The sequence below is a fragment of the Oryctolagus cuniculus genome, chromosome 8, assembly GCF_964237555.1.
Source record: "Oryctolagus cuniculus chromosome 8, mOryCun1.1, whole genome shotgun sequence".
In the NCBI taxonomy this organism is placed as follows: domain Eukaryota; kingdom Metazoa; phylum Chordata; class Mammalia; order Lagomorpha; family Leporidae; genus Oryctolagus; species Oryctolagus cuniculus.
Window position 1 is genome coordinate 118,032,721 of NC_091439.1, and position 15,548 is coordinate 118,048,268.

A 15,548-nucleotide genomic window follows, 5' to 3' on the forward strand; every position below is an offset into this window, starting at 1 on the left:
CAGGCTGCCCTGCAGAGAGGGCTCAGAAGGGGACGTCCCCTGTGGGCCGGGCCAGAGCCCACCAGCGGCACTTTCACCAGCCAGAGTCCTAGGTCAGAGTCTCAATGGGGGCCGCGCTGGGCACAGCAGGTGAAGCCGTGAGCATCCCATGCGTGCCCCGGTTCGAGTCCCAGCTCTTCCACTTCCAATCCAGCTCCCTGCTGATGGCCTGGGAAAGCAGCAGAGGAGGTCCCAAGTGCTCGGGCCCTGCACCCACGTGGGAGACCTGGAAGAAGTTCCTGGCTCCTGGCTGTGGCTTGGCTTGGCCCTGGCCATTGCAGTGATTTGGGGAGTGAGCGAGTAGATGGAAGACCTCTCTCGCTCTCTCTTTCAAGTAAACGAATAAATCTTATAAAACACTAATCCAAAGACCTGCACCTGCCTCCCACTGGCATTCTGAAACCCAGCACCCAAGGCCCTGACGCCGGAAGCCAAGCGAGTCTCCTCTCCCAGGAGGCAGCGCGTGCACCCCTTGCTGCGGCCCCGTCACTGGGGACAGGGCACCTGCCGACGCCGGCGCTGGCTCTGCCGACCCTGGCCCTGACCCTTGCATCCGTCGACGCCCACAGGTGCCCTTCCCGAGGAGGTCCACATAACCATGCTGAGGCCCGGCCACGCCAGCCCCACATCAGAACCATCAACGCCGCCATCGGCCCCTGCCGGCGCAGCCCTTAACCCCACACGGGAAGGCGACTCTGCTGGCACGTCCTTGGCCTGTTCCCGCCGGGCTCCCACTGCCGGTGGTCTCCAGCCTCACGTCCTGACCCCACCAGGCCTCGGCCACTTCCTGTCCAGCACTCTGCCAGGCCCTGCTCCTTCTCGCCCAGACCCGGGGCTGCTGTCCTCCCAGGGAGCAGAGCCTGGCAGGTGCGCAGCGAGGTGGGGGCTGCAGCAGACGGGGAGGGGAGAGGAGGGAAGGCTGCTTACATGCACCCCACCCTCCGCCAGCCCTTCTCCCTGAGGGAGCCTTGGGCAGGCTTACATCTCACCCTCACAGGTGCGCCCACTTCGCCTCAGACCCCCTTGCTACACCTGTGCCTGTGTCCAAACAAGACTCGGGCATCACCCTCCGTGGGGGCCACCTCTCTACAAGCTCCCGGCTCCCACCAAGCCCGTGGCTCCTGGAGAGCCTGGCAGGTGCCGCTGTCCCGGGGACCCACCTCTGGGGGCCGGCACCTGCCCATGGGGCTGGGGCTGGGGCCGCTCCTGGAGCCCGAGCAGGGGGTGGCTGCTCCAGGAGCCCCAGAAGGACCCCTGCTCTCACCGAGGCACCAGCCAGCACCCGGACAAATCACAAAGTGTCCCTGGAAACAGGGCCGACGCGAGGGGACCTACTCCACAGTGAAGAACGGACCTCAGGACATTCAGACCCAGCTGCTCTCAAACTTCCTGGTTCCAAGAACCTTTTAAGGAAAAAGCACTGAGAAGCCCAGGGAGCTCTGGTTCCCCTGGATCTCCACTTCCTGCACCAGCAGCTCCAACGGAATTCCCCATGCCTCGGCCGGCATTCAACGGCAGCACACCCATCACGTTACGTCAAATAACACTTACGCCAGGAACCGTATTTTCCCCAGCAAGAAAGAGCGGCACTGCTCTGCGCTTGTCTGGATCTCCCTTAGATGCAGTCGGACCCAGCGCGCAATTGGCGGAACTTCTAGAAAGTCCTGCACACGACAGTGAAACCCCGGTGCCCCGGAGCCCCAGGACCACCTTCTGAGAACTGCTGTTCCCACAGCTCCGTCTGGTCCTCCCCAAGAAAGCAGGCGTCTGCTGCGGCGCTGGCCGAAGGTGGCGTGCACCAGCCTGGACTGCCATCAAGCGTCTCACTGTGTTCTCCTAGCGCTCTCTAAGCAGGCTCGGTCGTGAGACCCACAGCACAGAGACACAAGCGGTTCCCACAGGCGCTCCACGGTGCCTGCAACACGCTCTCTCAGACAAACGGACCAACGGGCGGACAGGCTGACGGGAAGACAGACATCGGCCGCAGCAGGCTCGCTTGCACGTGCCGGCTCTTGAGAGATGAACATGCAGACGAGTGAGGCGTGCCATGGCAGCACAGGTGCACCCGAGCCAGGGCGCCATGGTGCCACGGTCCGACACACAGATATGCCTGACACCTGTCCCACGTCAGACCCAGGAGACGCCTGAGTCCACCTGCACTGAGGGCAGCTGCCTGGGGATGGCCACCTGGGCACTGTCTCCACGATGGCGCCGGGCTCCCTGACGGGGGCGGCAGCACCTGTCCACCAGCCCTTGGCGCCTCCCACGTCCCCGGTGCGCCCCTGGGGTCTCTCGTGTCAAGCATGGCGAGGGCGCTTGCAGCAGTTTTCATAAAAAGCTGCTCTGAGGTGGTTTCCAGCAGCTTACAGGTGTTGCAGAAACACAGCTTCCGGAACCTGAGAACTCCACCCTGAGCGGGGCCTGACCGCGAGGCCCCACGTGGCCACACCCCTGCCGGGCTGTCTGGCAGTGTGGACGCAGAAGGGCAGGTGCTCCCTCCTGCTTTTCCCCTCCTGCTACCTCCCGCACTTCTCCCAGCAGCACACGGCTTGGAGCCCCCACCAGGCGCCTGGCTTGCAGCGGGGACTCAGGTCCACTCAGCGCCAGGAGGGCAGATGGCCACCAGCCAGGCCTGGCCCAGTCCGTCTGCCCACAACCGTGAAAGGAAACCTGACTCAGCCAGCATGGAAGGAGCCCCGCCTGCTCACTGCTGAGGTCGGAGCCTGCACCGTCGTAAGTCTGTGTGCACTGAGCCTGACCCAGCTGCATCCACTCTAGCACCTCCTCGGGCGCCACAGCCCTCACTGTGCCACGGCCCTCACTGTGCCACAGCCCTCACTGGGAGACACGGCCCTCACTGGGTGCCACGGCCCTCACTGGGCCACGGCCCTCACTGGGAGCCACGGCCCTCACTGTGCCACGGCCCTCATTGGGGGCCACGGTCCTCACTGTGCCACGGCCCTCACTGGGAGACACGGCCCTCACTATGCCACGGCCCTGTGCCACGGCCCTCACTGGGAGCCACAGCCCTCACTGGGAGCCACGGCCCTCACTGTGCCACGGCCCTCACTGGGAGCCACGGCCACAGGGAGTCTCAAACTGCACAGGAGGCTTCAGGATCTCAACGTGTGAGAATACTGTTCCTGCTCTCCCACCGCACACGTGAGATCACCCCGTCCCCACACACGGACTGCACACGTGAGAACACCCCGTCCCCGCACGCGGACTGCACACGTGAGAACACCCCGTCCCCGCACGCGGACTGCACACGTGAGAACACCCCGTCCCCGCACGCGGACTGCACACGTGACAACACCCCGTCCCCGCACGCGGACTGCACACGTGACAACACCCCGTCCCCGCACGCGGACTGCACACGTGACAACACCCCGTCCCCGCACGCGGACTGCACACGTGACAACACCCCGTCCCCGCACGCGGACTGCACACGTGACAACACCGCGTCCCCGCACGCGGACTGCACACGTGAGAACACCCCGTCCCCGCACACGGACTGCACACGTGACAACACCCCGTCCCCGCACGCGGACTGCACACGTGACAACACCCCGTCCCCGCACACGGACTGCACACGTGACAACACCCCGTCCCCGCACACGGACTGCACACGTGACAACACCCCGTCCCCGCACACGGACTGCACACGTGACAACACCCCGTCCCCGCACACGGACTGCACGCGTGACAACACCCCGTCCCCGCACACGGACTGCACGCGTGACAACACCCCGTCCCCGCACACGGACTGCACGCGTGACAACACCCCGTCCCCGCACACGGACTGCACGCGTGACAACACCCCGTCCCCGCACACGGACTGCACACGTGAGAACACCGCGTCCCCGCACACGGACTGCACACGTGACAACACCCCGTCCCCGCACACAGACTGCACACGTGACAACACCCCGTCCCCGCACAGACTGCACACGTGACAACACCCCGTCCCCACACACGGACTGCACACGTGACAACACCCCGTCCCCGCACACGGACTGCACACGTGACAACACCCCGTCCCCGCACACGGACTGCACACGTGACAACACCCCGTCCCCGCACACGGACTGCACACGTGACAACACCCCGTCCCCGCACACGGACTGCACACGTGACAACACCCCGTCCCCGCACACGGACTGCACACGTGAGAACACCGCGTCCCCGCACACGGACTGCACACGTGACAACACCCCGTCCCCGCACACAGACTGCACACGTGACAACACCCCGTCCCCGCACACGGACTGCACACGTGACAACACCCCGTCCCCACACACGGACTGCACACGTGACAACACCCCGTCCCCGCACACAGACTGCACACGTGAGAACACCGCGTCCCCGCACACGGACTGCACACGTGACAACACCCCGTCCCCGCACACAGACTGCACACGTGAGAACACCGCGTCCCCGCACACGGACTGCACACGTGACAACACCCCGTCCCCGCACACAGACTGCACACGTGACAACACCCCGTCCCCGCACACGGACTGCACACGTGACAACACCCCGTCCCCACACACGGACTGCACACGTGACAACACCCCGTCCCCGCACACAGACTGCACACGTGAGAACACCGCGTCCCCGCACACGGACTGCACACGTGACAACACCCCGTCCCCGCACACAGACTGCACACGTGAGAACACCGCGTCCCCGCACACGGACTGCACACGTGACAACACCCCGTCCCCGCACACAGACTGCACACGTGACAACACCCCGTCCCCGCACAGACTGCACACGTGACAACACCCCGTCCCCGCACACAGACTGCACACGTGACAACACCCCGTCCCCGCACACGGACTGCACACGTGACAACACCCCGTCCCCACACACGGACTGCACACGTGACAACACCCCGTCCCCGCACACGGACTGCACACGTGACAACACCGCGTCCCCGCACACGGACTGCACACGTGACAACACCCCGTCCCCGCACACAGACTGCACACGTGACAACACCCCGTCCCCACACACGGACTGCACACGTGACAACACCCCGTCCCCGCACACAGACTGCACACGTGAGAACACCGCATCCCCGCACACGGACTGCACACGTGACAACACCCCGTCCCCGCACACAGACTGCACACGTGAGAACACCGCGTCCCCGCACACGGACTGCACACGTGACAACACCCCGTCCCCGCACACAGACTGCACACGTGACAACACCCCGTCCCCACACACGGACTGCACACGTGACAACACCCCGTCCCCGCACACAGACTGCACACGTGAGAACACCGCGTCCCCACACACGGACTGCACACGTGACAACACCCCGTCCCCGCACACAGACTGCACACGTGACAACACCCCGTCCCCGCACAGACTGCACACGTGACAACACCCCGTCCCCGCACACAGACTGCACACGTGACAACACCCCGTCCCCGCACACGGACTGCACACGTGAGAACACCCCGTCCCCGCACACGGACTGCACACGTGACAACACCCCGTCCCCGCACACGGACTGCACACGTGACAACACCCCGTCCCCGCACACGGACTGCACACGCACCTGCTTTTTGTGGTTGCTGCGCAGGAAGGGCCGCGGGAGCCCATGCTTGCACTCCGAGTCGCTCTGCTCTTCGTAACTTTCAAATTCACTTGAGCTCCACCCGTACTCCAGAGAGCTGTTCCCACCTTCATCTCCGTTCTCCACGTCATCGTAAATCATCTCATCTGGAAACGCAATCACATTCAAGTGCAGTCACTCGACCCTGTCACAGAGCTGGGCACGCGCAACGCAGACTCCTGGGCACAGCCCCGGCAAGGTCCCCTGGAACCCCTGAGGTGCAGACAGTGAGGCTGCGGTCTGAGGAAGGTCTCGGGGTTCTGACGAGTACCCAGCCCATGAACATTCTGACCACCAGGGATAAGAACCAATCACACCGACACCAAACAGCTGTGGTGATGTGGACTTTGCTTGAAGGAAATCTATACATGAACACACAGAATACGAAATATTTGAGAAACTGAGAGATAACTGAGAGATGACAGAAGGATCGATGGACAGACATGAGGGAAGACTAGGTGGATAAACAGACGTAAGTAGATGAGGGCCAAATAATGGCAGATGGATAGATGTACAGAGATATGATGGATCAATGGAAAGCTAAGTAATGGGTGGATGAATAGATGATGGATGGATAGATGGACTGAGGGAGGATGGATGGATGGACAGATGATGGATAGATGCATGGACATATGATGGCTGGATGGATGGACAGACGATGGATGGCTGGATGGATGGACAGAAGATGGATGCATGGATGGGTGGATAGAAGATGGATGCATGGACAGATGATGGCTGGATGGAGAGATGATAGACGGATGGACAGATGATGATGGATGGATGGACAGATGATGATGGATGGATGCATGGATGGAGAGAAGATGGATGGGTTGATGGATGAACAGATGGGTGCAATGGACAGACAGGTGGAAGGATGGATGGACAGGTGATGGATAGATGACAGAAGAGATATTCAAATACTAACATAAGTGAAACTTACTTCAAATAGTTAAAATTTTTTGCTTTTGTGCTAAAAATGTTATAATAAAACTTACAAATACCCTGCTAACGTATTTAAGTGGCTTCCTCCCATGAGTCACTTCAGAATTACTGAAGACCACGTCATGCTCATGCCACCAAACACGGTACAAAAGATCCTGATATCAACCCCCAGGGCGGGCTGCACATCTTCTATTTCATATCCCGTATTCTGCAAACATCCACTGAACCACGTGGTGCTGCCTCAGGACCCCCTGCTCCCCGGTCCTGGGTGAGGACTGAGACCCCAGTGCAGATGCCAGGAGAGCACCATGAGACACACACTAACAGGGAAATTAGCGGTGGGACAAGTCCACCCCGGCTCCCCACTCCCAGCGCCAACTGCACAGCACCAGGACTACAGAAAGTGAAGACGGCAGTTATCACCCCCAGATCACCGCCACTGCTCAGGAACCACGGCACACACGCTTCATGGTGCTCCAAGGTATACATGGCTTAAGAATGACTTGTGGGCTGGCGTTGTGGCACAGCGGGTTATGTTGCCGCCTGCAATGCCAGATCCCATGTGAGCACCGTGTGAGCCCCAGCTGCTCCACTGCCCATGCAGCTCTCTGCTGTGGCCTGGGAAAGCAGCAGAAGATGGCCCAAGTGCTTGGGCCCCCGCAGCCACCTGGGAGACCTGGAAGAGTTCCTGGCTCCTGGGTCAGCCTGGCCCAGTCACAAAAACTTGGGGAGTGAATCAACAGATGGAAGTTCCCTTTCTCTCTGTCTTTTGGATAAATACATCTATTTTTTTTTAAAAAAAAAAAGAATAATTTCTACAATTCTACTTTCCATATACTTGGTACTGGCCATACATTTTGCATTACACAAAAATTGGAATTCCCAAGATGTAAAAATATGAAACTGATTCCATATGCATGTCCAGCTGCCCACTCGAATGGAATTCAGCCTTCAAATCCTACGTAAGAAAGCCCTGGGGAAGCTCTTCTTTAAGACCAAGAGCAAGCTTGGCCCAACAATGACACTCAAAGGCTTTCACTGGGGCTGGCGCTGTGGCGCAGCGGGTCAAAGCCCTGGCCTGAAGTGCAGGCATCCCACATGGGCGCCGGTTCTAGTCCCAGCTGCTCCTCTTCCGGTCCAGCTCTATGCTATGGCCTGGGATGGCAGAGGAGGATGGCCCGGGTCCTTGGTCCCCTGCACGCACATGGGAGACCCAGAGGAGGCTCCTGGCTCCTGGCTTCAGATCCGCGCAGCTCCAGCCATTGCAGCCAATTGGGGAGTGAACCATCAGATGGAAGACCTCTTTCTCTGCCTCTCCTCTCTCTGTGTTTAACTCTGACTTTCAAATGAATGGATAAATCTTTAAAAAAAAAAAAAAAAAACTTTCACTGGCCAGAAGTCAGAATGAACTTCCCACTTTAAAAATCCCTACACGTTTCAAGTTGCCCGAGCCTTGTAATACGTCTCCACCGAATTCAGGGTAGTTCTTTGGGCACACAAATCCCACCAGCTCACTTTCAACGCTCCCCAGAGCTTTTACGCAGAAACTCAGCAGCTGTGTCTCTCCTGACCAGCCCCGCTGTCCACGCTCAGCCACGGTGCAACCGGGGGGACCCCACTGCCGGCATGGGGAGGGAGGGCTCAGCGCCAAGGGCCAGGTTTATGCCACGTGAACTTCACCACAATAGAAACAGAGGGCAGCAACGTTCTGTGCCTCTCTGACGTTCCTCAAGGCCCTCCTCATCTCTGAGAACCTAACCCTGGGTGAGCACGGAGCAAGAGCAACGTGGACCTGGGCGTCCCACAAACACCTGCAGCCCCACGTCCATCAGGCATGTCAACTGGTATGAGGAGCAAATTCCACAGTTTCTTAGACGGAGTCTCAGAGGTACAGTGCACCCAATTCCTTTAAAGCTATGTTTGCTGGGGCAGCCATGGGATTGAGTGGCAAAGGCACCAGTTAAGGCTCCTGCACCCAGTATCAGTGCCTAGGATCCAAGGCCAGCTGCAGCTCCCAATTCCAGCTTTCCTGGGAGGCAGCAGGTGCAGGCCCAAGCAGCTGGGTCCCCGTCACCCACACGGGAGACCTGGACTGAGTTATCAGCTCTCAGCTTCTGTCTGGCCCATCCCTGTCTGCTGCAGGCACTGGGGGAGCCAACGAGCAGATGGGGTCTCGCACTGGCCCTCTCTCACCCTACTTCTGCAAAATAAGCAAAAAGGAAACACGTGTGTGTGTGTGTGTGTGTGTGTGTGTGTAACAGTCACAATATACCACAGCACAAGGCAGGCATGTTTGAACATCACTTCTGAGCTATTAACGTATTATGCTACTTGTTCAGTGCTCGCTGAACTAAAGGCAGCAACACAGTGCTGCAGGGACACAGCTTAGGACCTGCCCCTCGCTGAGACTGGCACAGGTCTGTGCTGCAGTGAGCCACGCACCCCCGGCCTAGGCTGGTCTAAGGTGATACGCTCAGGTGCCTCGATTCCTTCTCATCTTGCTTTGTGGTTGTCACTGTCTCTGACCACATACAAACACACACAGACACACACACAGACACACACACACACACACGCATTAACGCAGATCGCTGACTGTTAACCACGGTCTAACAGTCCACCCTGTAAATTCACCACGAAGACCACTCCAGCTGGACGGCCACCAGCGTCCCTCCTCTTCCTCTCCCACCAGAGCTGCACATCGGCACCGCGCTCTTCTCTCCCTGCATTTGGTGGGGGAGGGGAGGCTACTGGAGAAGGTACCACGGGGCCCCGGGCCAACGGCGGCACCACAGTGGAGGACTGTCTGTGTGATCAAGTCAGACTCGTCTGCTTGACCTGGTCCCTCGGCTGTCACTGCTGAAGACTGTGCAGTTGCTTCTCTGTTGTACACAGGTACACAGGTGTCGTCACTGATGGGCGCTGTGTGTCCCCCTCTGTTGTACACAGGTGTCCTCACTGCTGGGCACTGTGTGTCCCCCTCTGTAGTACACAGGTGCACAGGTGTCGTCACTGCTGGGCACTGTGTGTCCCCCTCTGTAGTACACAGGTGCACAGGTGTCGTCACAGCTGGGCTCTGTGTGTCCCCCTCTGTAGTACACAGGTGCACAGGTGTCCTCACTGCTGGGCACTGTGTGTCCCCCCTCTGTTGTACACAGGTGCAGAGGTGTCGTCACCTTGGGCACTGTGTGTCCCCCTCTGTAGTACACAGGTGTCCTCACTGCTGGGCACTGTGTGTTCTGTAGTACACAGGTGCACAGGTGTCGTCACTGCTGGGCACTGTGTGTCCCCCTCTGTAGTACACAGGTGCACAGGTGTCCTCACTGCCGGGCACTGTGTGTCCTCTGTAGTACACAGGTACACAGGTGTCGTCACTGCTGGGTGCTGTGTGTCCCCCTCTGTAGTACACAGGTACACAGGTGTCGTCACTGCTGGGCACTGTGTGTCCTCTGTAGTACACAGGTGCACAGGTGTCCTCACTGCCGGGCACTGTGTGTCCTCTGTAGTACACAGGTACACAGGTGTCGTCACTGCTGGGTGCTGTGTGTCCCCCTCTGTAGTACACAGGTGCACAGGTGTCGTCACTGCTGGGCACTGTGTGTCCCCCTCTGTTGTACACAGGTACACAGGTGTCGTCACTGCTGGGCACTGTGTGTCCTCTGTAGTACGCAGGTGCACAGGTGTCGTCACTGCTGGGCACTGTGTGTCCCCCTCTGTTGTACACAGGTGTCGTCACTGCTGTGCACTGTGTGTCCTCTGTAGTACACAGGTGCACAGGTGTCGTCACTGCTGGGCACTGTGTGTCCCCCTCTGTAGTACACAGGTGTCCTCACTGCTGGGCACTGTGTGTTCTGTAGTACACAGGTGCACAGGTGTCGTCACTGCTGGGCACTGTGTGTCCCCCTCTGTAGTACACAGGTGCACAGGTGTCCTCACTGCCGGGCACTGTGTGTCCTCTGTAGTACACAGGTACACAGGTGTCGTCACTGCTGGGTGCTGTGTGTCCCCCTCTGTAGTACACAGGTACACAGGTGTCGTCACTGCTGTGCACTGTGTGTCCTCTGTAGTACACAGGTGCACAGGTGTCGTCACTGCTGGGCACTGTGTGTCCCCCTCTGTTGTACACAGGTGTCGTCACTGCTGTGCACTGTGTGTCCTCTGTAGTACACAGGTGCACAGGTGTCGTCACTGCTGGGCACTGTGTGTCCCCCTCTGTAGTACACAGGTGCACAGGTGTCCTCACTGCTGGGCACTGTGTGTCCCCCTCTGTAGTACACAGGTGCACAGGTGTCCTCACTGCTGGGCTCTGTGTGTCCCCCTCTGTAGTACACAGGTGCACAGGTGTCGTCACCTTGGGCACTGTGTGTTCTGTGGTACGCAGGTGCACAGGTGTCCTCACTGCTGGGTGCTATGTGTCCCCCTCTGTAGTACACAGGTGTCATCACTGCTGTGCACTGTGTGTCTCCCTCTGTTGTACACAGGTGTCGTCACTGCTGTGCACTGTGTGTTCTGTGGTACACAGGTGCACAGGTGTTGTCACTGCTGGGTGCTATGTGTCCCCCTCTGTAGTACACAGGTGCACAGGTGTCCTCACTGCTGGGCACTGTGTGTCCCCCTCTGTTGTACACAGGTGTCGTCACTGCTGTGCACTGTGTGTCCTCTGTAGTACACAGGTGTCCTCACTGCTGTGCACTGTGTGTTCTGTAGTACACAGGTGCACAGGTGTTGTCACTGCTGGGCGCTGTGTGTCCTGTAGTACACAGGTGCACAGGTGTCGTCACTGCTGGGCACTGTGTGTCCTCTGTAGTACACAGGTGCACAGGTGTCGTCACTGCTGGGCACTGTGTGTCCCCCTCTGTAGTACACAGGTGCACAGGTGTCCTCACTGCTGGGCACTGTGTGTCCCCCTCTGTAGTACACAGGTGCACAGGTGTCCTCACTGCTGGGCTCTGTGTGTCCCCCTCTGTAGTACACAGGTGCACAGGTGTTGTCACCTTGAGCACTGTGTGTCCTCTGTAGTACACAGGTGCACAGGTGTTGTCACTGCTGGGCACTGTGTGTCCGTCTCTTCTTCCTCACACACACCTTTGTGCCTGTCAGCTCTGATCACTGGGAACTCCCCCAGCAAGTATTTGGATAACACTTCATTATTCAGGTCAAACTATTTACTGATCCATTCAGTGATCTTTTGGACCCTGAGCTAGAGAGCAGTGTGATTTCTGACTTCTAAATGTTTTGCTCAATCTCTTATTGCTGTTGCCGGGCTGTTATCTGGGAGTGAGACTGAACCAGTCGCTCTCCATCTGCTTATATTTTCTTTGAGTCACACTCACAGTTCATTCTTGGAAATATTCTCCAAGTTCTGGAATCCACTTCCTCGAACATTCGGTTCAAGGATCCATGTCTCTAAGCCAGTCGTGCTACTGTCTTGTTCTGATCTCCAGTTTTTATTTGCATCCAACGTTAGTCAGTCGTTAACTCTTACTGCTTGCTCAGGGTAATTAACTGCCTCACTCCCAGTGTTGTGGCACACACGTGCGCACTCACACACACTCACACACACATACACATCCTACCACACGCCACCACTGAGCTGCAAGGCCACAGGTGAAAGGTGGGGCCGCGCCGCCAAGCTCAGTCTCCCAGAACCCAACCCAGAGATCCAACCTGGCTCAGAGTCCGAGTTTTCCCTTGGAACATCGTCGTAAATTGCTTCTTCCGGATCTGGAATAAAAGGAAGGGACATTTTGAAAGCTTCCCTAAGCCAACCGAGAGCAGCTCAAATCCGACAGGGCCGTCGTGTGCTCTGACGCTGTAGCCCTCCCCCAGGCTTCCCTGAGCACGAACCCCACTGCCTGGCAGAGTGTCTGCGTGGCGTGGGTGAGGGCAGCACACCAGCACCTGCCGGGAGCCCACGGCTTCCACGACTCCGCGCTCAGTGACAGCTCTAGCGGCTCGGAGCACCTTCCAGCCGATGAGCTTAAGCGCAAAGCTGGGACAGAGATCCCGAAACACAGGGCGAGCCGGGTGCTGCAGGCAACGGAGACCCTGACAGGCGATGACGCCACAGCGCTCTGCCCGCGGGGGCTGACGGCCAGACGTGGGCAAGCACGCGCAGCGCCCGGCCTCCCCTGGACTGCAGAACCGCGACCGCTTTCTCAGAAGCTGGGGGCTGGGGTGCGGGTTTTGGTCCACAGGAAAATATTTAGAATGTGCTGCAAGATGGCCACACAGCCGCGAGCTTGGAATTTGTTCAGGTATCACGTGGAAATCCGTGTCTAAAAGAACGCTTGCGAGCCTCCAATGCACACGAGGAGTCCAAACCACAGGGCACCGCACGGAGCCGCGAAGCTGCTTCTGACAAAGCAGTGGGAGAAAGGGACAAGACGGACACGCATGGACGGGGGGGCACCCCCAGAAAGCCCTCCTCATGGCTGTGATCCAGGTCCGGCAGCACGGACGCTCGTCGAGCCGCAGCCACGGCGACGCCCTCCAGCCGGGCACTGCCCAGGGCCGGCTCCCAGGGCTTGCGTCCAGGCAGAGCCCCTGTCAGCGGCTGTCACGGGTCCCAGCACCGGGTAAGGGAGCACACAGCCGGATGTTACCCTGGAGCTGAGTGGCTACACCGTGATGTCAGCCTGGGACAGGTACCCCGGGAGCCCCACTCAGCAGAGCCGTCATTCACGAGCACAACCCTCCAGGAGATAACCCCGTGAGCAGAACGCTCAGAGGGTTCTGCCCCGCCGGCCAGGCGTACGACCTAATGGCACAGCCGCCAGTGGCAGCAGGAGGCCCGGTTAGGAAATCACCTTGGCTTTACCCTTACAGATTAAAAAACAGACACGCAGCTCTGGGTAAAGTAGTGCAATCTGTGAAATCACGCGTGGAAGCAAGGGAGGGAGCTCAGCGCACCCCCGCCTGCACCCCCACTCCCCGCTGGGGTCCCACTGTGAGCAGCTGTGCCCCCGAGGCCGGTGCGTCCTGGACGGAAGCCGGCATGCGGCAAGGCGCCCACACCCAGAGCGCGGCCTGGCAGCCCTGGAAGTCTCCGCACAGGCAGCTCGCGGCTGGGAACGTATCCCCAGCCCCCCCGCCCTGAGCCCGGGCAGCCCGGCGTGCACACTGCCCCTGTGCTGCTCAGGTGAGCCCGCGCCAGCGAGGACGAGACCGTGAGGGGCGGTACTCACTCTCCATCCACGCCGTGTTGGCCGGGTCAGCCACCCAGCGGGCCAGGGCACTGTCTTCCTTATTAACCTGGTCATCGCTTGGAGAAAAGAGACGTGGCATCAGAGGACTGCACACACTCTGCCGGGTCACTAGGCTGCTGACTGCGCCCAGAGTGTGTGGTGTGTGCATGTGTGTGTGTGTGTGCATGTGTGCGAGTACATGCGTGTACTTGTGTGTGCATGTGCATATTCGTGTGTGTAAACATGTGTGTGCATGTGTGTATTGTATGTGTGCAGTCTGTGTATGTATTGTGAGTACGTGTGTACTTGTATGTGTGCATGTCTGTGTGGTAACTACATGTGTATGTGTGCATGTGTGAGTACATGCATGATTACATGTGTCCAGCTTTATGTGTGTCTTTGTAGGTATGTGTGCATGTGTGAATATGTGTGCACATGTGTGTACTGTATGTGTGCACATTCACAGATTCACAGAATTGCATACTAGGGACAAAGCTAGGCAGAGACTTCAAGTCTCGCACCAAAGTGAACTCCCTAAACCTTAAATTCCACGTGTCCACTCGTGCAGTGCCTCGGGAGGCACGGATGCACGGGACAAGCAGGTCACTCATGCCGAGGGCTGGCTGGCGCGAGAGTTCATCACGCGGCTTATAAACCGCTTACTCCTGGGATTTGCCAGGAACATGTTCAGACTGCACTGACCTTGCAGAAACCAAGGACAGAGAAACAGTGGACATGGTGGACGTAGAGCCCAGGGCAGGCTGCACGCGGCTTGTGGGCTGTGTGGATGTGTGGGGAGCAATCCGGACTAGACTGAGTTACTGGAATTAAGACTTGTTCTATGCATCTGCTCTCCCACAATATGGCGCTGGGAGAGAAGTAAACAGCTTCCGCACAGCTGCCTCCAGTTCAGCTAATAAACTGTAGGACTTGCTCCTGATTGGAGGAGAGCAGCGTACTCGGCGTGTGGGCAGCCGAGTTGGGATTGGCGGAGGAGGACTATAAAGGAGGAGAGAGACGGCATGCACCGGGAACATCTAAGGGGAACATCTAGCTGAAGGAACACCCGTGCAGCCCCCGAGAAAGCCGGCCGGCGGTGTGCCGCTCCCCTGCGGAAGTGGGGAATGTGGCCAGGGGGAACTGCCCTTCCACGGAGGTGGAAGGGATAGTAGCCAACCCGGGAAGAACCAGCAGCAAACCCGGGGAGGGCCGAGCAGACGAAAGAACAGCGCAGGGTTCAGTGTCGTTCCTCCACGAAGAGGGGGAGCGACAGGATGGAAGCCAGGGCCACCCTCAGCGGGGTCGCCTAGGGCTGCATGTGCCAGCCTCCATGGTGGGATCACATCTGGACACAAAAGAACGTGGCCAGGAGGAACTGGGCCCGGTATCTAACCACCCTGCAGGTGTAAACTTCTTCCTAACAGCAGAAACCCCAAGGCTGTCGTCACACGGCATTCCACAGTTTCTTCCTTATAATACTCATTCTTTAAAACAGATTTTTATTTACTTATCTGAAAGGCAGAATTACACAGAGACATGGGGAGGGGGGACAGAGGGAGGAGAGAGAGAGAGGGAGAGAGAGAGGTCTTCCATCCGCTGGCTCACTCCCCAGGTGGCCACCGCAGCCAGGCCGGGCCAGGCCGGAGCCAGGAGCCAGGAGCGTCACCCAGGCCTCCCACATGGAGACACCTGAGCCATCCTCTCTGCCTTTCCCAGGCCATGAGCAGGGAGCTGGATCAGAAGAGGAGCAG

At 58.9% G+C, this 15,548-nt stretch overlaps 1 protein-coding gene across 4 annotated transcripts in view; it reads right to left on the bottom strand.

Annotated features, from left to right (window-relative positions):
- The window catches only part of ARHGEF10 (Rho guanine nucleotide exchange factor 10), a 117,705-nt gene that overhangs the window by 75,529 nt on the left and 26,628 nt on the right, over window positions 1-15,548 (bottom strand). For all 4 annotated transcript variants that reach the window (XM_070047238.1, XM_070047239.1, XM_070047237.1 and 1 more), the window contains exons 6-8: window positions 13,798-13,874; window positions 12,278-12,334; window positions 5,612-5,775 (exon numbers count right to left, since the gene is read on the bottom strand). In XM_070047238.1, the coding sequence (XP_069903339.1) occupies window positions 5,612-5,775; window positions 12,278-12,334; window positions 13,798-13,874 (298 nt within the window). The remainder of the gene's footprint in view (window positions 1-5,611; window positions 5,776-12,277; window positions 12,335-13,797; window positions 13,875-15,548) is intronic.